This window comes from Felis catus, chromosome X (genome assembly GCF_018350175.1).
Source record: "Felis catus isolate Fca126 chromosome X, F.catus_Fca126_mat1.0, whole genome shotgun sequence".
Lineage (NCBI taxonomy): Eukaryota > Metazoa > Chordata > Mammalia > Carnivora > Felidae > Felis > Felis catus.
This window is the reverse complement of record NC_058386.1, coordinates 107,054,391-107,079,678: the sequence shown is the minus strand read 5'-3', so window position 1 is coordinate 107,079,678 and position 25,288 is coordinate 107,054,391. Positions and strand designations below refer to the sequence as shown.

Below are 25,288 nucleotides of genomic sequence, written 5' to 3'. Positions count from 1 at the left end.
AAATCCCAAACACTTTGGCCACACTGGACTCCCATCATGCAAGACAACAATGAATAGGGTCCACACTGCTTTCCAGTTCACCAGGGTCCCCATCACTCTCTACCATGTCTCCAACTCTGACTTTCACTTGTGCTGTTATTTCTTACAATGAAGTTAGAAAATAAAATGTTTCCAGTACTCATGTGACAATTAAAGCAGGAAAATAAAACAATGACAAAAGGAGACCATGTGTTTGAAGAAAAATGTAAACCTATTTTCGTGTTGAAATGAAAAAATATTCCTGTATTTTTTTTTAAGTTTATTTTGAGAGAGACAAAGAGCATGTGAGTGGAGGAGGGGTAGAGTGAGGGGGACAGAGGATCCAAAGCAGGCTCTGTGCTGACAGCAGAGAGCCTGATGCAGGGCTCAAACTCACGAACCTCAAGATCATGACCTGAGCTGAAGTCAGATGCTTAACCAACTGATCCACCCAGGCACCCCTATTCCTATATTTTAATATGCAAATAAGACACGTCTGTGTCAAAAGAGTACATAACACAATGTACTTCACTTCTTTATCTTACATGCCTGGACGATTTAAGCAGCCTGGATCATGAAAGTAGCTATGTTCCATTCCTCAAAACATTAAACATAGAATTACCATGTGATCCAGCAATCTCGCTTCTGGGTATACACACAAAAGAACTGAAATCAGAGTCTTGAAGAGATATTTTCACACCCATATTCAGAGTAGCATTATTCACAAAAGCCAAGATACAGAAACAACTTAAATGCCCATTAACAGATGAACAGATAAATAAAATGTGGTATATAGATACAATGGAGTATTGTTCAGCCTTAAAAAGTAAGGATATTCTGACAAGTGACAACATGAGTGAACGTGGAACAAATTATGCTAAGTAAAATAAGCCAGTAACAAAACACAAATACTGTATGATTCCACTTACATGAGGTATCCAGAATAGTCAAATTCATAAGAGACAGATAGAAGGATGGTCACCAGGGGGAGGGGAAAATGGGGAGTTGTTTAATGGGTACAGAGTTTCAGTTTTGCAAGAAAAAAGAAATCTAGAAACTAACTGTACAACAATGTAAATGTACTTATCACTACTGAACTGTACATTTAAAAATGTTTAAGATGCTAAGTTTTATGTTACGTGTATTTTACCACAATTAAAATTTTTAACTAAAAATAAAGTAGCTATGTTTTGACAAAAACTCCCTATTGTCATTCCTGCTTTGTCTTTCCCTTAGCATTAGTTTGTGAAAATATCTAGTTAGGTCCATTTTCTGGTTTTAAATTAGACTAATCAAGAAAGTGCACCCTGTTATCAAAAAGCAAACCTCAAGGATCATTAATGGATGCTAAGACCATTAAGTGAAAGGTTATTAAGTAACAGGATATATGCATGTTGCTAGAGTATCACCCTACAGGTTACCTGCTAATTACAAAGGGGGAAAAATTTTTATCTCTTACAATGGTGAGATCTGGTGGACATCATCTTACCAAATAATCAAACTTGGCATCATTAATTGTGGGACAAAGTAATATGTGCTTCTTGCTTTGATACAATATGAAATATACAGTGTAACCTATGAAGTTCTCTTGCCAAAATGTTTAATGTGAATCTAATCAAGTCAACAAACCTAACTTCCAGTTTGAAGGAAATACAGGGGAAACATTCTATAAGAAAACTTGCCTGGTCTCATCAATAAGGAAAATTTGAATACAGACTGGATGTTAGGTATTAAGGACTTGTTAATTTTCTTAGGTGTGATAATGATATCATTATTATGTATTATTATATAGGAGAATGTCCTTATTTCTTAGGAGATGCATAACGAACTATTTAGGAGAGTACCATGATGTCTGCAACTTCCTTTCAAATAAGTTAGCAAAAAAAAAAAAAAAAAAAAAAGAATGTGTGTGTATGTTTATCTGTGTACACACATATAAACAGATAAAGCATATATGGCCAGATGTTAACAGTCATTTAATCTGGGTATATAAGGTGTTCACTGTTCTGTTCTTTCAACTTTTCTGTATGTTTAAAATTTTTATAGGAAGTTGGGGAAAAACATGAAGGAAGAAAAAAAAACACAAAGCTCTCTTTTTTAAGAGCCTATTTATTAATGGATTTCCCATTCTACTACCTGTGTATATTCTACAAGTAGTCTTATTAAGTGATTAAAATAAGATAAGTTATAGGAACAAAAACAAAAACAGGAGTAGATAGAAGACTGGAAGATTAAATGGCAAAATGTTAACAGTGATTATCTCTAGTTAATAATACTGGATTTTTTTCTTTTATAGATCTCAATATTTTTAGTACAATTTTTACTTTTTATAAGGTTAAGAAAAGCTGTTTTAGGTAATCAGAGACTATCACAAACATATAGTGCAGCGTTAATACAAAACTGGCAAAAATATGTATTGAAGAATTAAATTCACTGTGAATTTAAACAAATCAAAATGACTATCTCAAGTAATGTCATTAACTTCTCTCACACAAACATCCCCAAACATTAAGCAGAAATAAAGAAACTGGTAAGTTTTGGTCCTTTCATAGGTGATAAGAAAGTTTCTTACCTTATGTTCTGGGTTACAAAAAATTAAACAGCGTAAGATGACAATTCATAATTTTATGGCTTCGTATAAGAAGTATTCTTTGCAAATTTATAGGAAAGGTGCATAAAGAGTACTTACCCTCCACAGACCCCTGGCACCTTCTTGTTGGTATATATCGATGAAGCTGCCAATCATGCTGCCTTGGAACAGACTTCCTTGAGCCTGCATTCGAATCTAAAGTAAGAAGGGGTGAACATTTTGTTTTAACAGAGACCAAAATGAGAGGTTTCACTCATTTAAAATTAAGAAAACAGTATTTGGGAATTCTCAGAAATGTTACCCTGCTATTCTGATGAAATTAATGACAAACTATATATTTTAGAAGTGTAATTTGTGTAAAAGTATGTCTTATAAAAATGATTTTCATCATGCCTGGGTGGCTCAGTTGGTTAAGTGTCAGACTTCAGCTCAGGTCATGATCTCGCGGTTTGTGAGTTCCAGCCCTGTGTTGGGCTCTGTGCTAACAGCTCAGAGCCTGGAACCTGCTTCAGATTCTGTGTCTCCCCCTCTCTCTGTCCCTCCCATGCTCATGCTCTGTCTCTCAATAATAAATAAATGTTAAAAAAATTTTTTAATTAAAAAAATGATTTTCATTAGCCTCACGTTCCTTATACTAAGTCAATCAATTCTAGAGCTGGAAGAAATTTTGGGAAAAAGAGAACAAGTACTCAGTGAGGGTAGAAAATAATTCTTCTAAAATGTGATTAGTTGGGGCAACTGGGTAGCTCAGTCGGTTAAGCGTCCAACTTTGGCTCAGGTCATTATCTCACCATTCGTGAGTTCAAGACTTGCATTGAGCTCTGTGCTGACAGTACGGAGCCTGCTTTGGATTCTGTCTCCCTCTCTCTCTGCTCCACCCCAGCTTGCATGCACTCTCTCTCTCTCAAAAATAAACAAAAATTAAAAATTAAAAAAAAAGCCACATGAAAGATTTGGTACAATTCCCCCCGTGACTGCACACATAGAATCACAGCAGCCAGTCGTTAAATACTAGTGACCCAAATGTGGGCCTGATTTTCAGGATGCACAACTCTAGGTTTCAATAAATGTCTTTGAGGGGCGCCTGGGTGGCGCAGTCAACTGAGCGTCCGACTTCAGCCAGGTCACGATCTCGCGGTCCGTGAGTTCGAGCCCCGCGTCAGGCTCTGGGCTGATGGCTCAAAGCCTGGAGCCTGTTTCTGATTCTGTGTCTCCCTCTCTCTCTGCCCCTCCCCCGTTCATGCTCTGTCTCTCTCTGTCCCCAAAAAAATAAACATTGAAAAAAAAATTTTTTTTAATAAAATAAAATAAATGTCTTTGGTAAATCAGGAGACAACAGCATGTTTTTACGTGGAAAGTCAACTGCTACTACTAAGAGTTTTGAGATAAAAACCTAAACTCAGTTAAATCGGAACAGAAACTATTACAAAGATAAATTTAAAAAACTACAAATATCCTATGGTAAGTAGGAGACTTCTTTAAGGAGGTAATTTCTGAGCAGGGCTGGGACTAGGGTGAAGCAAGTAGGAGACTTCTTTAAGGAAGTGATTCCTGAGCAGGGCTGGGACTAGGCTGAGGCAAGTATGGCACTTTCCTCCGGCACCAAATGTAGGAGGGGGACTCAAAAAAACCTCAGTAATCCAAATAATAATTCAATATTTTAAGACAGGAAAATGAATGCAGAAAAACCCACAATGAACCAAATATCAAAAATTTAACTAAAGACAGAATCCAACAGGATGAGATTAGGGTGAGGAGGTGAGATGAATTATACAAAATATTGATACTTTATTCATTGTGAATAATTTGCATTCATTTTAATTTTTGAAAAATATTGCATAAAAATGTTATCTCTCGGGGCGCCTGGGTGGCTCAGTTGGTTAAGTGTCCAACTTCAGCTCAGGTCATGATCTCGTGGGTCATGAGTTCGAGCCCCACATCGGGCTCTGTGCTGACAGCTCAGAGCCTGGAGCCTGCTTCAGATTCTGTGTCTCCCTCTCTCTCTGCCCCTCCCTGGCTTGAGCTCCTCTCAAAATAAAAAACGTTAAAAAAAATTTTTTTAAATGTTATCTCTCTTGATTACTGAGGTGGTTTTCTTTTGTGCCCCCTTCCATTTTGCATCCACAAGGAGCACCTCATTTGTCTCATCCTAGTCCTGGCCCTGTTCCTGAGCAGTCCTGAAGGATAAATTCATGAGAAAAGGGGTAAAAGGCATTACAGTCAGAGAGCTATATATACAAAGGCAAGGAAGCAACACATGGATCAAAGAAAGACCTGTTCAAGGATATACGCAAGAACTGAACAACCCGATTATGATTATAGATCCTATATTGGTACCATCACAGTCTAAGTTTGTGACTCACCCCACCCCCAGCGCCTTCAGCCCTACCCAGGTATAAGAAAGGAAAAGGAAGATTATAGCATGGGTCAATGGTTGTAATTGTACCAGGCAGGTCAAAGGGACAGGAAATTGAAGTGAATCACTTAGGTGATTAAATCTAGGATCCACGTGGATAAGAAAGGAAGCTTTAGGGAGTTAAGTATTATTGTTCTTGAAAAGGTCAAGTGTAATTATATTGCAAATATTTTAGAGTTTTAGGATACAATCAGCTCTCTTCACAAATACTTACTCTTCAAATAAAAAGTGATAAAAATTCTGTATATATTACTCTCAATTTAACCTAGAAATTTCATTTCATATCTTTTCTCCATCAACCATCACTGGTTTCTTTCTTGTGTGCAGTTTTTCATGTCACTCTCTTGGTTCTCAAAACTCTCTGAATTGCAATAGATCTCTCCTTCACTAACCTAACCACCTATGGTTTCAAATAAATAAAGCATATGTCCTCTTTTTTCTCTACAATCTACCAAGTGTGATAGGCAGTCTACACATATTATCTCTAATCCTAAACAAACCTATGCAATAGGTACTAAATTATCTTCATTTTACAAATGAGGAAACTAAGGCTTAACACAGTTAAGTGATTTGCCAAAGGTTTTACAGCTGGCAAGTGGAGATCTGACTCAAAGTTCATGCTCTTTTCACATCACATTGCATACATCCAATGCTACCAGACCTCTCTTACCTTTAGTACATCAGTGGGGTTGGCTATAGCGGAAGATATCACTCCTGACACTACGCCACAGATCATATTAATTAGAAGAGTTTCATCTGTAAAAAGGAAAAAAAATTCTGCTTGTATTAAGTACTAGTTTCTGAGAATAAAGTACTGATCTTTCAGAGAAAGGGAACCCTGGGCAGAGAATTGACTGTGAGAAATGAACCACAAAGCTTATGAAAATTAAAAAAAAAAACTCAAATATTTCTAGATCCCATATCATCACTGAAACATAAAAATTATAAAACATAAATCACTATTTTTTAAAGGTAGTTCTTTTTTTAAAATTTTTTTTTCAACATTTTTTATTTATTTTTGGGACAGAGAGAGACAGAGCATGAACGGGGGAGGGGCAGAGAGAGAGGGAGACACAGAATCAGAAACAGGCTCCAGGCTCCGAGCCATCAGCCCAGAGCCCGACGCGGGGCTCGAACTCATGGACCGCAAGATCGTGACCTGGCTGAAGTCGGACGCTTAACCGACTGCGCCACCCAGGCGCCCCAAAAGGTAGTTCTAAAGGACACTAGCACATGTCCTATTATTCTGTATAGAGCAACTGGCAATAACCCACATGAATTCAGAATATGGTATTTCTTCCTCAATCATTTCAAACACCTAAAAAATTTTTTTAAGTATTTTTCTGGAGAATCATCAACTCTAAAGACGTAGCAACAGAATTTTAAAAGGTAAAAGCTTACGGGTAACAGAAAAAATTACTTAAATATTAATTTTGACTGGCCTTGATATCTACTGGCCTCTATTTACAGGTTTCTGTAGTTCAAATGTGAAAAACTAGTCGTTTGAAATTAAATCCACTCAGCCAAAAAAAAAGAAAAAAAAGAAGAAGAAGAAACAGAGCATAATATTCTAAAATGAAAATTCCATCTTCACCATGCCTTCTTACCATGGAGAGCCTACAAACAGAAACTAGGTAAACCCAAGTGAAACATCTGTGAAAGGAAATTATTTTAGGAAGTAAATCCTTCAGAATCCTCAAAGAAGAGGCTCCAGAAAAAGTCAATTTAGGACAATCAAGTAACTCAAAGGACATTACTAATCAAAAGGCTCTCCAGCTATCCACAACCATGCAACAGCCCTGTGGTAAAATAACCATTTAGTACAACATCAGGCTAGAAATGCTACAGCAACAATAATAGAGACATAGGATAATGCTGAATGTGGGTAAGGTGGTCATAGGTACAACAGAATCTAGAATAGTCTAAAATTACTCCATCTAACAAAAGCTTATCAAAATTGGCAGCTACAGAACTGCTTATAGTTGAAGTCTTTTTGGCAATGAAGATAGCGTTAATTTTCTGGACAAACTTGTCCATGTTCCCTCTGTGATGACCAGAAGCCTTCTTTTTTCTTTGATAGAAAAAGGGACAAACTTAAAGAGCAGGTCCTTCTAACTCATAGATCACTCCTGCAAGGATTAATCCCAAGTCAGTATGAACTCGCTTTGTCCTTGCAATGACTGTCATCCACTCTCAAGCATCCTATGATGAATGCTTCTTAGTATGCATGATTTTGATAATCCCTCTGAGTATCACCCTAAAAGAGAAGAAGTCTATACTGACCTTCTAGACGTTCTACAAATAATCTCTTCAAGCTTTGGTAAATGCCAATTTTGATGGTGCCATATGATGCCTGTCTTAGCAAAGCAGGAGCGATTCTGCCAAAAAAAGAAAGAAAAAGTCAATTATACTCAATGTGCACTTGCAGGTTAAACACATCTAGATAGTTTACTCATTTCCATTACTCACCTCATTCCACCCAACTACTTCAGAATATGCATTTATTCAAGCATAGTGGAACATTCACCAAGAGACAGCACATTTGGATCATAAAACTCAACTATTTTTTTTTAAGTTTATTCATTTATTTAGAGAGTGAGCGAGTACAGGGGAGAGGCAGAGAGAGAGGGAGAGAGAGAATCCCAAGTAGGCTCCATGCTGTCAGCACAGAGCTCGACACAGGGCTTGAACCCACAAACCATGAGATCATGACCTGAGCCAAAATTAAGAGTCAGACACCTAACCGACTGAGCCACCCAGGCACCCCAAAACTCAACAAGTTTAAAAGAACTGAAGTCATATAGAGTATGTTCTCTGACTATAATGGAATCAAACTAGAAATCAGTAAGGAAAATCCTCAAACACTTGGAAATCAAACATCACATTTCTAAATAATCCATGGTTCACAAGAAGTCTCAAAGGAAATTTTTAAAATACATATAACTGAATGAAAATGAAAATTGAACCTGTTAAAATACATAGGGCACAGCCAAAGCAATGCTCAGAGGGAAATTTACGTCACGAAATGCTTACATTAGAAAGGAGGGAAATCCCAAATCAACATAAGTTCCTAACTCAAAGAAACTAGAAAAAGAAGAGCAAAATAAACCCAAAGCAAGCAGAAGGGGAGGAAATAGTAAAGAGCATAAATTAATAAAACTGAAAACAAAAATAGAGAAAAATCCAACTTTTTTGAAAAAAATCAATAAAATTGATAAACCTCTAGCAAGGTTCATAGTAATAAAAAGATGGAAGTCACCAATATCAGGAATGAAACAAGCAACAGCACTACAAATTCTGCAGCCATTAAAAGAATAAGGGAATACTACTATAAACGACTTTATGCTCATAAATTCAACAACTCAGAAGAAATGGACTAATTCCTCAAAAACTACAAACTACCAAAATTCAGAATGAAACAGATAAAAATATGGGAATCATTAAAAAAACATGAAATAGATCATTTGAATAGTCTCATAACAATTAAAACATTTTAATTCATAATTTAAAAGTTCCCCAAAAGGAAATCTCCAGGCCCAGACAATTTCAATGGGGGAATTCTACCAAACACCTAAAAAAATCAACACTAATCTTACATAATCTGTTCCAGAAAAAAGGAGAGGGAATACTTACCAATTCATTTTATGAGGCTAGTATTACCCCAATATCAAAACCAGACAAAAAGAGTACAAAAAGGAAAAACTACAGGAAAATATCTCTCATGAATTTAGATGCAAAAATCCTTAACAAAATATTAGCAAATTGAATCTAGCAATGTAGGAAAAGAAGTACACACCATTATTCACCTCATGGAGATTTTTAAAAAATCAACCTTACTTCCTAACAGCTGTACATATATCTTTCATCTATCAAGAAGATACTAGAGCCAAGATTTCACCATATTTAAGTTCTGCTTATAAACTGAAGACATTCTCACTCATACCCCCTTTGAGATTCTTCCAAGTTGCAGAACTATACTTTAGTAGTTATAAATAGAAAGACGACAGCAGCTTGGATGGTTAAGATTTTAAAAACGATGACTAAATATGCATATTTCTGACTTTACTGCTTGCTATTAGAAATAAATAATCTTGTGATTGTCCATGCTGATTAAAGAACAAGGTGAAACAGATGATCCATGATTCATTTGCTTCGAGATGTATTACTTGATTTTTTTCCCTAAGAAAATTGTCTTTCAAAATTAAGTCTAACATAGGTTAATAATAAAATTGATGTCCCTTCTCTGAGCAGTAAACTGGTAACCTAGATGCAGGAGTGGCCTAGGAAACTGGCAGCAGATACATGACAAAATGGACAATAAACCACAAGCCTATAACTAATTAAAAATTGACAAAAAAAGATCAGTCTCCCTCTCTCACATTCTGCATTTTATGCTTAAAATACCAGAATAGTATTTCTTTAAAGAGGAAAATTTTAAAAGAAGTATTTGGCAACTCCGGAAGAATACCACAGAAATATAAGCCGTTAATTGGTGCTGCTATTCACAGGGGCTATTGATGATTCTCAGGAAAACAGGAGAAAGCCAATGCTGCAATGAGATATCCATTTTAAAATATATCACGCAAAGCCAGATGAACACAAAATCTAAAGCTCAAGACTTACAAGCAAGTGAAATAGAAACTTGCACAGGAATATTGAATTACAAGTTAGAATGGTGAATATGAAGGGCACACACTATCAGACCACTGAAATACATAGTTTCTTTAAAAAGTGTTTTGGGGCGCCTGGGTGGCTTAGTCAGTTAAGCGTCTGACTTAGGCTCAGGTCATGATCTTGCGGTTCGTGGGTCTGAGCCCCGCGTCGGGCTCTGTGCTGACAGCTCAGAGCCTGGAGCCTGCTTCAAGTTCTGTTTCTCCCTCTCTCTGCCTTTCCCCTGCTCATGCTCTGTCTTTCTCTCTCAAAAATAAATAAACATCAGAAAAAAATTTTTGAAAGTGTTTCTATTCAAGAGGTAAAGAAAGAATCCAGTCTCACCCAGAATACAAAGCCAATACGCCTTCTTCTTTATAGATTCGGAACAAGGCATGAAACATTCCTCGGTATTTTATTTCTTTAAAACGGACATCAATGCTTTGGCCCTGAACTTGAAGGCGTGTTTTAGTCAGGTCCACAGGGAAAGTTCCTATGAAAGAACACACTGATTTATAAGTTTCTCCAAAGAGTCATGGTTAAATTTTGGCTGAATTTAAGCCAATGACAATTTGAAAACATAAGATGAAGTCCTTTTTATAATACATAGGGGATATCTCTACTAAGAGTACCACTTTCAGAAGAGTTGTATATGGTAAAGTGAAATATACTGTACTGTATCTAGGCAGTAGGATTTGGCCCACAGTATAGTTGAAACTGATATAATAAAATGCTTTAAGATGGTCCTAATATACTGCAAATACAAAATAATGTAAATGATGTTTTAATTTCATCTTTAACATAATACAGTTTGGCATTTGAATCTTCCTCTGCACCCCCCCACCTTGACTCCCCACTTCTTCATAAATCTCTCTAATTTTTCACAAAGAAGATGGGAAAGCATGGGATTGCTGTTCCAGGTACTCTTATATACTATTATAAAGTTTTGTGAGTTTTTTTTCTTTTATCTGTTTACAAGAAACAAATAGTTCCCTAATATTATGAAAGATAACAGCAAAGTCCTACTTGGCCGACTCATCTTGGTTCTACGTTTAATTCTGGACTAATAACCAACACAGTGCCTGGGAAATGTCTTTAACCAAACTTCTTTAGTTACCTCCACACACAAAAGTGGTCATTATATTGACAAAATGTGTTGCAGGGAATATTTCGAAGTCTAAAACTAACAAGGTGATTATGTAGCTCTGGTCACTTATGACTTTGGTATCATAACACCAGAGCATGTGCCAAGAAAGTCAACAAAGATTAATGGGTTGAGTCACTTACAAATAGCTTAGGAAAGAGAAAATTGGGAGATGAAAAAACACAATCTAAAATATATTTCCAAATTAAAATCAAATACAGAAGAATCCAGTTTGATCTTATTAATCAATTTTCTTCTAAAATGGGACAGAAAGGCGCCTGGGTGGCTCAGTCGGTTGGGCATCCGACTTCGGCTCAGGTCAGGATCTCGCAGTCCGTGAGTTCAAGCCCCACGTCGGGCTCTGTGCTGACAGCTCAGAGCCTGGAGCCTGTTTCAGATTCTGTGTCTCCCTCTCTCTCTGACCTTCCCCCATTCATGCTCTGTCTCTCCCTGTCTTAAAAATGAATAAACGTTAAAAAAAATTTTTTTTAATGGGACAGAGGTTTGAAAAAAGAAGTCTGGGGATGCCTGAGTGGCTCAGTCGGTTAAACAGCCAACTTTAGCTCAGGTCATGATCTCACAGTTCGTGAGTTCAAGCCCCCCACTGGCTCTGCACTGACAGTGCAGAGTCTGCTTCAGATTCTGTGTCTCCCTCTCTCTCTGCCCCACCTTCCACTCATGCTTGCTTTCTCTCTCTCTCAAAATAAATAATAAACTTTTAAAAAGAAAAGAAAAAAAGTCTGAATACTAAGAAAGTTATAAACAACTTAGCATAAAGGAAAGACCATTAGTACAAAAATATAGCAGAAACCCCTATATTGTTGAACTCCCTTTATCTTTTCATGTACATTACTTAAACCTAGAGCAAATTAACAAATCATTAAACTATAAAAAAAATCTTCCTAAGTTTGACTTTTATTATTAAATTTTTTTTAACATTTATTTATTTTTGAGCAACAGAGACAGAGCACAAGTCGGGGAGGGGCAGAGAGGGAGGGAGACAGAATCTGAAGCAGGCTTCAGGCTCTGAGCTGTCAGCACAGAGCCTGATGCGGGGCTCAAACCCACGAACTGCGGGATCATGACCCGAGCCAAAGTCGGATACCTAACCAACTGAGCCACCGAGGCACCCCCTAAGTTTGACTTTCTTAACCTCACTCACCATACCATTAGTAGTAGTTTTTTAGAAAATATTACTCGATGGCTTAGAGACAATAGTTTTTAAAACAAAGAGAGTGAGCTTCTTTTCACTTTTTCTCTAATTTTCCCCAAAAATAACTGTCACCATAAGCTACCATCTATACCATAAGAAGCAGATTTGTCAGTTTTCACATTCTTACCAAACTCAGCAACAATAGAGGCAAGGCCGCCATATACAAAGGGTTTCCAATTCAGACCAGACATCTCATGGCTTACAGTGGCACTTTTCTGGGGCTAAAAATAAACACAAATCAGAACAAGGCACAAGAGTGAGGAGCATTTGTTAGTGTTTGATCACATTATTTATATCAACAACATTAGTAAATGAAGCAGATGTAGAGGAAAAACCCTACCAAGTGGAATGAAACAAAATGGGGGATCCTGTTTTATGTACTGGATGATCATGAATGTGTTCTTTACTGCCACTCTGTACGGGTAGGCGTGCAATTCCCTCAAAGATCAACTTGTGCCCTTCTTTCTCTAGTTTCTTTAATGTTATCCATAGCCCCACCCAAAGAAGAGGTTTCAGTCCATCCAGCACAACCAACTTAGACATTCAACTAGACAATTACAAGTGAAGGAACCTGGAGTTCAAATTATATAGGCTGAGGCATCTCATAAAAGCAGTTCATGGTATTCAGTTATCTTGATTCAGGTGCAAAGCAAAGGCTGACACCACTACCCTCTCATATTCTTAGCCCTCTCATCTCTCCACTAAACTGCAGGGTTTTAATTCATCTAGCTACTTCTAGATATACACAGCTTCTCCCCACAAAGCCCAAGCTGAGCTAAGTATCTTTTCATCTTCTTCTGGTTCCCAGAGGAATGAAAATAATATAAATGATGTCTCTCTTCTCCCTGACATTTAACTTACATTCATCTAGTGACTCTTTTTCCTTGGTCTTTTTAAAGCACATACATACAAATAATGTTTTTCTTTGATGTTCTGACTTTTTAAAAATGTATTCTACTCCCAGTCCCCTTGCCTTCTTCCCCATCCCACCCCCATTAGACCTGTCATCTTCAATCTTTTCATTTTTGTTTTTCCTATCACTCAACTATTTCTCTTGGATTCTTTTCCCCACAGTTCTGCCCTCTAGATCAGTGGTTTTCCAATTAAGAGAGATTAAAACAGTGTTGGGCCACCCTCGGAATTTCTGATTAGTGGTCTGGGTCCTGCCTGAGAATATGCAAGTTTTCGGATAATGCTGGTGCTTCCATCCTTTAAGGACTACTACTGTTCTATGCATTGCCTCCTAAATCCTGGTCCAGCTGGAAGTAATCTTTTAAGATGGACTCTCAGATTTCTTTTAAATATTCCTTTTTCAGAACTTCACAGTACATATACTATTGAATTTCAAAAATATCTTCCAATGTTTTATGGTCAGGAATAAAGACTCTGAAGTAAGACTACCTAAGTTCAAACCCTGACACTACCACTTACTAGCTCTGTTACCAAGTTACTTAACCACTCTATGCCTGGGCTTTCTGAACTGTAAAATGGGGATAATTATAAATCCTATATTATAGGGTTGTTGTGATAATTAAGTGATATATGTAAAATACGTGAAAAAGTACCTGCCACCTAGTTCAACTTTTTTTAAGTTTATTGTTGCATGCTCTTCAGACTGAGCCAGCCAGGCGCCCTCTAGTTCAACTATTAGCTATTATCATTACTACATTTTGAAAAGTACTAAAATTTACATTTTAGCAGATATTACTTACTGCCCACCTCCCCCACAGCCCAATCTGAGGTTAGCACCATTGAGTCACAGTCTCTTTTTAGAGGAGACAAGGTTTTGCTTTATTTCCCCAGAAGGAAATCTCTGTAACTAAGCACAAATGAACAATTTCCCAAAAGAGGATAGCAAACATGCAGACAAATGTTTTAGTTAGAAGCCACAAATAATTATGGAATAATTATGGATTATGGAATAATAATTATGGAAATAATATTCCATAATTATGGAAACTTCCTTTCAAGCTTAGTGGGATCAGCCAGTCCATCTGATATACAGAGTCGGGAACAGATAGCTCTTTTGGAGGAAAATTATTGAAAGGAATTCTGGAAAACAAAGCAGGAATAGGCACTTCTAGTACCAGCTACAGTCTGAAATGAGTCTTGAGTACTAAATATTATCTTATTAACATTTTCAGTTATGTGCACATTTTATTACAATTAACAGTAACACATGACACACAGAACGAGAGGGGAAGCATGGAAAAGCAAGGACCATGACATATCCCCTCTCTTAGTTCGGTCAATGGAGAGGGCATTTTCCCCCCACAATTTAGAGATTTCCCAAAACAGTCAAGCATTTCAAATGGCTGCTATGCTTCTCTCCAAAGCTTTCTTTTTACAACTTCTTTCAATTCATCTCATTACAGAGAAAGCCTCTATCGGAACTTTATTACCTGCTACCCAGACTTTTAATAAGGAAGATGTGCTCAGGGAACAATAATAATAAGTCAGTTAAAGGCAGGGGGCAGAGCCATAGCAGGGAATAGAATCTCAAGTCAGTCGGCCCAGTGGTTCCTTAATGAAGTTTTTACAATTCTGAGGTGAAATAAAGAAAATAAGGGCACCTAATACCTTTTTCTTCAGCCAAATGTATTTAATTTAAAGGACTATCTATTAGGAAATCCTGTTCTTCCTACTCCTGGAGCATTTTTTAAAATCACCTTTCTTGTATGAAATATAGGTGGTAGTTGACTTTGTTTAGTGCCTTTCTTAGCAAAATAAGACTGGCTACCTTAATTTATGTCTCCTCTCCACGCTTTCATTTAAATATTATTGATCCATGAAATCCAAAATTCTGAGGACCACTGGCCAAATTTGACACTGCTACCACTGTCACCTCCTCACCCCCATCTGACAGTAAAATCCCTTTTCCTCCAATGTTAGGAAAGAATCTTGTTACAAAAAAGTACTTTATCATCTTTAGTTAGGTCTGATTTTAAACCTTCTTTCCTCGTACTGAGCCAAAAGTCTGCCTTCCTCTAGTTTTCACCCATTTGGGGAGGTAATATTAAACGAATGTATTCTTTTTCCCTACAGGGTCCTTCAAGTATTTAAAGACAGCTATCATGCCCTCCTATATCTTATCTTTCTAGGGTAAATATCCACAATAGTTTTCATCACTCACTATATTATACTTCAATTACTACAGCTGAAAATGGCAGTCATTTTTGTGAGACCATATCACACTACTGAATCATTAAAATGTCACCTTAAAACCTTTAAGTCTGCATACATGTCATGTCATACCTATTCCACAGTTGTGCAATGTTTTTAGAACCTTCATTCACCCCCTTGTATATCTTAACTTCAGGCACACAGGATGAGGCTTATCTTCCAGTTGCTCCATGTTATTTTTCTCTTAACTAGCTAAGATCCCTGAAGGCAAACACCATGTCTCACAGTACTTTTCATAACCCTTAGAATAGCTTGCACAGAATTGGGTATACATCTATTAAATACTTGGTTGGTTCCCGCGTAATATCCTTTATCTATGTATGCAGTGTGTACGTAAAAGATTATGTGAGAACTTAGAAAGTTAACTTGCTGGGCCAAAGCAATGCTACACTCTGTAAACAACATTTTGTTTTTGTTGATCGTCAGAGGTTCTCTGCCTAATTCTCCCCCGTTGATTTTGTTACAGAGAATTACTTGTGTAAAAGACCCCAAGCACACTAAAAATGATTTTTACTTGTGAGGGCTATCCCCAGATATGGGTAAAAGGAAACAAACCACATCTGAATTAAAACAGAAACCTTAAATATTCATCGCATAAAGAAGCCAATGAAAATGTATTTAAAATGCCAACGTGTATACTGAAGTCTGACTAAGGAAAATCTGATAGCCTAGAGAGTGGAAGAAAGTCCTAGAATACAAGTTACATAGCCCTACATTACTCCAAAGATCTGGTCAGAAAAATCTTGAGTGTTTTTCTCACTTTCTCCTTTTAAAAAGAGTAGGCATTATAGATACTCAGACTTGGGAAGTAATAATGGAGAATGAAGCAAATATTTATTGAAAGCATACAAAATGCCCAAACCTGCAACATGCTATGAGTATAAACCTCATATTAAAAAAAAAAAAAACAGAACACATGCTCTAACATCAGGACAGTATTTATCATTCAACCTATCTTTCCTGGACAATCAAGGAGATTGAGGTGGGGATAAAGTTGTATGAAATTGAGTACTTGCCTTTCAAGAGCTTATAGTCTGGTGGAAGAAATCAAAGTTTCTCATTAGAGAAAAAATTAAGTATTAAATTACATAGTACAAACTGTAAGAGCAGAAGCATGTTAAAGGAGACAATCAGCATGGGCCTGAATAATTTGAAAGGCTTGTGGAGATGAGAGAACTTAAAATGGGCCTTGACAGAGTACAGGAAGAATCAGGATAGGTCTAGGTAAGGGAGGGGTGGAGGAGGAAAAGAGGATGAACAGAGACACAAACATGGTGGGGGGGGGGGGACACAGCATGTGGAGGCAGGCATCAGTATAGCTTGTTCTGAGAAGGAATAGTGCAACCTAACCTTAACAGAGAATTCTCTTAACAGATTGATACAATTATCAGACAAGAAGTATGATAAAGAAACAGGCTGAAAGGCTTGAAACCAAAATGTGTGTTTGGCAGGATGGGAGGGAGGCTGTAAGTTTTTGAACAGGGAAGGGACTTGGGGAAATCCACCACATTTTAGTTAGCCTACTCAGGCTGCCGCAAACAGTGGATTCCAAACAGGATAGGCAAGGAAACTAGCTCAGGAGATTGTGAAGTAAAGCAGACAAGATGCTTGTTGACAATGAGGTTAGAGATAAACTTCTAAAATGGAGACACAAAGGAACCTGATGATGTAGGGAATGAAGACAAAAGTTCACAATAACTCTAAGCATCCCTAGCCTGGAAAAAAAAAAAAACAAAAAAACAAAAAAAACAAGGAAACACTGACAGCAAGCTACAAACGTCCCTGCTGTTTGTTACCTTATCTGAGAAACTAATTCATGTTGAGAATAGCTGTCATCCCAATTAGTTAGCTGAACTGCATTTTAATAGATGCCTTCAATGCCTTGACCTCAAAGAGTGGCAGGGGGTAGAAACTGAAGGGGAGCATCTTTTAACAGCATCCCTCACACTAACACAATGGAGGTGTTTGCTTACTCCGCTTACAATCACGGCCGCCGTTGCAAACTTCACCCTTAGAAAAATTAGGATTATTCCAGGAAAGATACCCATTCACCCTCTGGGTAGCAGGATCTTGCCAGTTCCTCAGCTGTCAGAGCGAGTTCGTGGAGAGAAGGGAGGCGCCTGAAGAAGGCGGCCTCCCAAGGGGGTCGAGGAAGCAGGGTTCAATCGAAGAAGTAAAACCACCGATGCCAGAAGAGTGAAAGACAGGGAAGGGACTCGGCTGAGGGGAGAGAGAGATCAAAGGACCGTTAAGCCCCTCCCAGGCCGGGAACAAGGCCAGCCCGGCCCCGCGCGGCCTGGCGCGGCCCAGCCCCGCTCCCCAGCCTGGATGTCCAGGAGCTCCCCCTCACCTGCTCAGGCTCAGCGGACGACTGGGAAGCCGAGGCTCCCACAGTCGGAAGCGGCACCGCAACGCCAACCCGGAAGCATTGAAACCAACGGAAGTAACCAAGTTGTCGCCTCGGCAACGGTGGTGGCTCCGGCATTCCAACACCGCCTCCTCAAAGCCTAGAAAAGAAGGCGCAAAATGAGAGGCGGGAACTACAGAGGTCTAAGCGGGGGAGTCGAGCAGGCTGCGGGTGCAAAGGCTCAGAGAGGGCAACCTGACTTTTGGGATGTGTAGGGAGAAAGAAGGAAGGCGTGACAATTTGGCAGCTTCTGCAGTTCACGTGCTCTCCAGTTGGGGGCAGACATGTCGCCCCGTTCCCGCGTTACCAGGCAACTGGCGCGTACCAGGACTACGGGGGGGAGGGGGGGTGCGGCGCGTACTAGGAGCAAGAAGGGGGGGTGGCGACGCGTATTGGACTAGGAAGGGGGGGGGGCAAGAAGAGTGGGGCCAGCCAAACCTAAGGGACGCGAGGGGCCTGCAGACTGTAGTGAAGGGGTGGGGCAAGGCGCCTGCGCGCAAAGTACGAAAAAGGAGGGAAAGTTAGGGGGGCGGAGCAAAGGAGTTAAAAGTAGGAAAATGAGGGTAAGGAGTGAGCGGTATTTAATTAAGTGTCCGAAGTCGTTAAGAAAATAAAGATCAAGTAAGTAAATAAACCTCAGCACCGACTAGACGCCAGGTATTAGCGACTGAGGACTCAGACTCAGGCCCTGTACTCAAAGCACACGATTGAGAAAAAGCAGATTGGAAACAGAAAGTGGGACCACAAAAAGTTAAACTCTTGAGAGTATAAGTGCTGACGGGGGAGTCCAAGCTAATCCGAACCTCACAACCAGCCGGAGAATGACGAGCGAGCGAGCCGGTTGACCAAGCCCACTGACCAGCTTCTGGCCCCCTGGTACCAGAAGGAATGGTTGCAAAGCACCCTGGGTAATTCTGTTGGCCAATGGACTACTTTTGATTTTCAAACCTCACACGCGAACGTTCCGAAATGACGCGAGGATACGAAACAACAGGGCTTATGTGGTGAGTACAAGGAAAAGCGGGTAAATGCCAGGAACATCACATAAGTGATTGTTGAATTAACAATCACATAAGTGATTGTTCAATTAATCCTTGGAATACCTTTGTTGTGAAAGGACCTTTCTCATTTTAGTCAACACCTTGGTTTTTACCCCTATTAAAAAATTTCTTCGGGCAGCACACATAATACCACCTGACGTACAATGATTACCAAGCATGAGGCAAATAGCTTCATGTGCAGACAACTACTCAATGAGACAGGTACTATTATTTTCCCCTTTTGGTAGATGAGAAAACTGAGGTCTTAAGAAGTTACTAGAGTAACTTGGTAATGGCAGAGCTGGGATTCAAATTTGGGTCTGACTCAAGAGCCTAGGCTATAGGCTAGGCTATAGCCATGCTATACTGATTCAGCTTTAATAATTCCCTTGTTACTTTCAAAAACTTTCTTACTAAAAATAGATAATATAAAAACCATGTGCATGCATTACAAAATTTGAATTCCCTTCCATTTACATCTAAGCAAAGCACTCCCTTCCAGCCAAACAGGCTCATAGCTTAGAATACCTATTCGGAAGAACTGTACTCTCTCCAATGATGTGAAGTCTATGTCTCCAGTGGGGACCTGGTCTTGTCCCTCACATCCAGGTCACCGAACCTTGTAGAATTTAGGCCCCCTCTGTGAGCAAATCACCCAATTTTTCTACAAGACAGCACTTTTGCCTCCTCAGCCACTGCTACCACCAGCTAATCTCACTGATCACCTAGATAAACCTGTTAAAAAGGAACTTTGTTTTCAAATGACTTATTTTAAAAGTTCTACAATAGATGAATTTAAAATAGCATTTGTAGCACCATTATAAACACATACCACACTTTTATTTAACACATTTGCTATTTGATTGCTTAGTTTATTTTCAACATTTTTCTAAAACATACAAAAGATCTAATCCTCATTATCAAAGTTGGCTATTTTCCTTTTTAATTACCTTCTATTTGTAGTCTCTATCACACAGACCAGTATTTGATTATACTCTGTCTTGTGTTATGCCTGAATTCTGATATCTCCAAGAGATAAAGTATTGAAGAAGATAGAATACTGGAATCTTCAAGTTGGAAGGAGATTTAGAGGTTGCTTCTATAATATTCATTATGAACAGTTATTCAGTCTCTGTTAGAATACTTCCAGTGTAAGTATACATCACAAGTCAGCCATTATACTATTTTTATTCAATGACACAAGACAGTGAAAAGGCAAGGTACAATCTGGGAAAAGAGATTTTTAATCCATATGTCCTACAAAGTCTCACATCCATTATAAATAAAGAACTCCTAAAACTCAGCAATAAAAACAGAGACACCTCAGGGCGATTGGGTGGCTCAGTCTGTTAAGCATCTGACTCTTGATTTCAGCTCAAATCATGATTCCAGGATTGTGGAATCAAGCCCCATGCCAGGCTCTGCACTGAGCGTGGAGCCTGCTTAAGATTCTCTCTCTCCCTCTGACCCTCTCCCCGACTCTTGAACATGTGCTCGCTCGCTCTCTCTCTCTCTAAAAAAAAATAATAATAAATAAAAAGAAACACAGGCAACTCAGTGTGTATATAGAATATCATTCAGTCATAGAAAAGAATGTGATCCTGCCATTTGTGACAATATGGATGTATCTAAAGGGTTTTGTGCTAAAACAAGTCAGACAAAGACCAATACCATATGATTTCAATTATTTTTTTAAGTTTAGTTATTTATTTTAAGAGAGAGAGAGAGCAGGGAAGGGGCAGAAAGAGGGAGAGAGAATCCCAAGCAGGCTCCGCAGAGACCAATGTGGGGCTCAAAACCACAAACCATGAGATCACGACCTGAGCCAAAATCAAGAGTCAAACGCTTAAACGACTGAGCCACCCAAGTGCCCCTGATTCCACTTATATGTGGAATCTAAAAAACAGGGGAGCATGGGTGGAACAGTCCGTTAAGTGTCTGACTTCAGCTCAGGTCATGATCTCATGGTTCATGAATTCCAGCCCCAAGTTGGGCTCTGCGCTGACAGCTCGGAGCCTGGAGCCTGCTTCAGATTCTGTGTCTCCCTATCTCTCTGCCCTTCCTCGGCTTGTGTTCTCTCTCACACACACAAAAGCAAATAAGTAAGCATTTAAAAAAAAAAAAAGGAATCTGAAAAACAAACAAAAAAACCCAAAGAGTCATAAACACGGAGAACAAAACCGGTCGTTGCCAGAGGGGAGGGGGATGAGGGAATGGGCAAAATAGGTGAAAGGGATTAACAGGTACAAACTTCCAGTTATGAAATAAATTACGCAGATGAAAAGTACAGCGTAGGAAATATAGTCAATAACATTGTAATAATGTTGTATAGTGACAGATGTAAGTACACTTACCATGCTGAGCAATGTGTAAACATATACAATTGTCGAATCACTGTTATACACCTGAAACTAATATAACATTGTATGTCAGTTCTACTCCAATAATTAAAATTTTTTTCAGGGCGCCTGGGTGGCTCAGTCGGCTAAGTGTCCGACTTCGGCTCAGGTCATGATCTCACGGTTCATGAGTTCAAGCCCCATGTGCTGTGCTGACAGCTCGGAGCCCAGAGCCTGCTTCAGATTCTGTGTCTCCCTCTCTCTGCCCCTCCCCTGCTCATTATCTCTCTCTCTGAGTAAACACTAAAAAAATAAATAATCTAAAAAAATTTTTTTCTTAAGTCTGCATACCCGTGAAAAAAAAGACAGGAAACTCAATTTTTTTAATGGGGAAAATACTTGAAACACACTTCATAAAAGAGTACACCCAAATGATCAATAAGCATATGAATAAGTGTTCAGTATTATTAGGCATATAGAAAATTAAAATTAAAATCACAATACAAACCCACCAACATGGCCAAAGTTAGAAGGACTGACAAGAAGGGGGTTGGTGGAAAGCATCTCAAATTCTTTTACACTGCTGGTGGAAGGTTGTATTAGTTTTCTATTGCTGCATAAAAAATACTGCCACAAATTTAGCAGCTTAAAACACCACACATTTATTGTCTTCTGGTTTCTGCAGATTAGGAATCCAGGCACATCTTAATGGGGTCCTGGGCTCTGGGTCTCACAAGGCTGCAATCAAGATGTTTTTATCTCAAGACTTGATTAGGAAAAAATTCACTTCCAAGCTCACTCAGGTGGTTGTGAAATTCACTTCCTTGCAGCTGTAGCACTGAGGGCTTCAGTTTCTTGCTCGATGTTGGCCAGAGGCCACTCTCAGCTCCTGAGGCTGTTCCAGTTTTCTGCAACATGGCCCTTTCCATGGCTCACAATATGGCCACTAGCTTCTTTCACATCAGCAGAACGAGAGCCTAAGATGAGGTTTTATCAACACAGAATTTAGCAGGACAATTATTTTCCGTGATGAAGTCTACACCTATTTTTCAAAATTACAATAGCTTCTTTTTCAGATTATAAAAAAGTACATAGTCATCATAAAACATTTAAACTGTACACAGAAGTGGAAAGAACGTAAAAAATCACCCCAAAACCAAATACCCAAAGACTACTACTCTTAACAGTGTGGAGAGCCTCCTTCTAGCCCTCTCTTGGGACATACACACATACTTATGCTATCATTCTTGTGATGTGCACGTTTCTGTCCCATGCTCCTACAGGGTGGCCTTGTGCTGAAGTCAGTGTCTCTGCTACCTCTTACCTATGGTCCTCCCACATTTCCCCAATTTTAAAAGTTATGTATCTTTATAGAGGGAAAGGGAAAATATAAAAATCATAAACAAGAAGATAAAAATCCAAAAGAAGTAAAATAAAACGTAAACATCACCCCCACTACCCAGATAACACCATTAACATTTCTATGTGTTTCCTTGCAGTCCCCTCAACTACCCAGGTAACACCATTAACATTTCTATGTGTCTCCTTCCAGTCTCTCCATCTTTTACATAATTGTATATATACCTCATAAACCTTGTCTTACCTCCTGGCTTCTCACAAATCTCACTCCCTCACTCCTTCCCTTGCATCCTGGACAGCCAACCTCTCCATCCATTTATCCTTCCTAATAGCTTCATGTTCTTCCCAGGGTACCAAAACAAAATCCTCTTCTAATCCTGTGTCACCCTCCAGATACTGCCCAATCACCTTCCATTCATAGCCCTTTAAAATTTTTAAACAATATTTTACTTAACCCAATATATCCAAAGTAATATCATTTTGGAACATAATCTGTATAAAAACTATTGAGATATTTCACAGTTTATTTATATACTAAGTTTTTGTGTATTTTACACTCACAGTTCATCTCAGTTCAGACTAACTTTCCAAGTGCTCCATAGCCACATGTGGTGAGTTGGCCACCATACTGAGCAGAAGAAATCTAATTCATTGCTCCATCTGATAGATGATTACATACCTCCCCCAACCAAAAATCATCTAATGCTCTGCTATTCAAATGTGGCCAATTAGTAGCATCAGCATCACCTGGAACTTGCTAGAAATTCAAAAATCTCAGGCCCCACACAGGACCTATCTAAATTAGAATCTGCATTTTAGCACTATCCCCAAGTGATTCATTTGTATTTGAAACTTAAGAAGTCTGGTCTGCCTTCTATTAAACACTTCCAGTAGCAAGGAACCCCCAATTCCATCCCCAACGAAGCCTGCCCCTTCTTTAAATGGTTGTAATTAGTAGAAAAACATTTCTTCTTTATTGAAGATTCCCCGTAAGCCTGGCATTGTGCTAAGAACTTCACATCAATTATCCATCTCATTTAAGCCCAACACTCTATGAGATAGTTGCCAATTTTGACTCCTTTTGTTGTGGTCCCTGTTTATTGTGATAAAATATACATAATCATAAAAATTTACCATTTAACCACTTTTAAGTGTACAATTCAGTGGCGTTAGCTACATTCGCAATATTGTGCAACCTTCACCTCTCCATTTCCAGAACTTTCATCATCTCAAACTGAAACCTATTAAACAATCACTTCCAAAAAAAAAAGAGGTTAGAGTGGGAGAGAGCCAAAGCATAAGAGACTCTTAAAAACTGAGAACAAACTGAGGGCCGATGGGGGGTGGGTGATGGGTATTGAGAGGGCACCTGTTGGGATGAGCACTGAGTGTTGTATGGAAACCAATTTGACGATAAATTTCATATATTTTTTTAAAATAAATAAATAAACAATCACTTCCACATCTCCTCTCCCCCCAACCCCTGATAACCATCATTCTTTCAGTCTCTAGGAGTTTGACTATTCTAGGTACCTCTTATCAATGAAATCATACAATATTTGTCTTTTTGTGTGATTTATTTTACTTAGCATGTTTTCAACATTCATCCATGTTATACACTGTATCAGAATTTCCTTCCTTCTTACAATAATTATTACATTGTATGTATGTACCACATTTTGTTTATCCATTCATCTACTGATGGACATTTCGGTTGTTTTCACCTTTAGGCTATTGTGAATAATGCTGCTATGAACAGTGGTGTACAAGAATCTGAGTCCTCGCTTTGAACTCTTTGGGGTAAATACCTAGGAATGGAATTGATGAATCATATGGTAATTCTATATATTTAACTTTTTAAGGAACCACCAAATTGTTTTCCACAGCAGCTGCACCATTTTATCATAGCCTTTAAAAAAACAGGAGTTATTGTGGCTATTTTTCAGATCAGAAAAAAATTTTTAACCCTTTTATGAAAACTGGAATACAGAGAGAAAAAAGATTTTTAAAAAAATTATAATAATCCCATTATCCAATGAAACTCTTCACATGTTCATACAGATTCTCCCAGGATTTATCTTTATGACAATTGTTCCTTAAAATAAAGGTTTTGAGGGTGACTGGGTGGCTCAGTCGGTTAAGTGTCTGACTCAATTTCGGCTCAGGTCATGATCCTGCAGTTCATGGGATCAAGCCCCACATCGGACTCTGCCCTGTCTTGGTGGAGCCGGCTTGGGATTCTGCCTCTCTCTCTGCCTCCCCCCGCACCCCCAACCTCTTTCTCAAAAGAAATATATAAACTTTTTAAAAGAGAAAGGTTTTGTTACCATGGAATTCTAAACATGCTTTCGAAGGAACATTTCAGAAGTGTACTTCCCTTAAAAATATACCATTTTTCAAATAATATGCAGCCATCAGAAATTATGCTTATGATGGGGCACCTGGGTGGCGCAGTCGGCTAAGCGTCCGACTTCAGCCAGGTCACGATCTCGCAGTCCGGGAGTTCGAGCCCCGCATCAGGCTCTGGGCTGATGGCTCGGAGCCTGGAGCCTGTTTCCGATTCTGTGTCTCCCTCTCTCTCTGCCCATTTCCCGTTCATGCTCTGTCTCTCTCTGTCCCAAAAATAAATAAACGTTGAAAAAAAAATTAAAAAAAAAAAGAAATTATGCTTCTGAGAAGTATGCAATCATAATGAACTTTATCTTCTATTGAATGCCTCCTTTTTTCCAGAAAGTCACCCACGCTGACTCTAATCCTCACTACAACCTTGTGTAGGCTTTACCACTGGATGGACCAGGTTTTGCCAGCTGTGTGGTCTTGAATAAGTACCCAACCTTCCCGTCCTTAAGTTTCCTCAGCTGTGAAAACAAAGAACCTACTAGCACCAACCTCTGGGGTTACTGAGCATTCAAATGAGACGATCCACATA

General features: G+C 38.7%; 1 protein-coding gene across 7 annotated transcripts in view; it reads right to left on the bottom strand.

Annotated features, from left to right (window-relative positions):
• SLC25A14 (solute carrier family 25 member 14) overlaps positions 1 to 18,528 on the bottom strand; it is a 59,232-nt gene extending 40,704 nt beyond the window's left edge. Inside the window, exons 1-7 of one of the 7 annotated variants that reach the window (XM_023248835.2) lie at positions 18,425 to 18,528; positions 17,565 to 17,721; positions 12,159 to 12,252; positions 10,020 to 10,167; positions 7,308 to 7,402; positions 5,695 to 5,780; positions 2,708 to 2,803 (exon numbers count right to left, since the gene is read on the bottom strand). In XM_023248835.2, coding sequence (XP_023104603.1) covers positions 2,708 to 2,803; positions 5,695 to 5,780; positions 7,308 to 7,402; positions 10,020 to 10,167; positions 12,159 to 12,252; positions 17,565 to 17,699 — 654 coding nt within the window. In that variant the 5' untranslated portion in view covers positions 17,700 to 17,721; positions 18,425 to 18,528. Of the gene's footprint in view, positions 1 to 2,707; positions 2,804 to 5,694; positions 5,781 to 7,307; positions 7,403 to 10,019; positions 10,168 to 12,158; positions 12,253 to 17,187; positions 17,435 to 17,564; positions 17,947 to 18,424 lie in introns of those variants that run through there. The other 6 variants (XM_045050558.1, XM_019824278.2, XM_019824279.2 and 3 more) reach the window with 6 other exon arrangements.
• Positions 18,529 to 25,288: the final 6,760 nt, after the last annotated feature.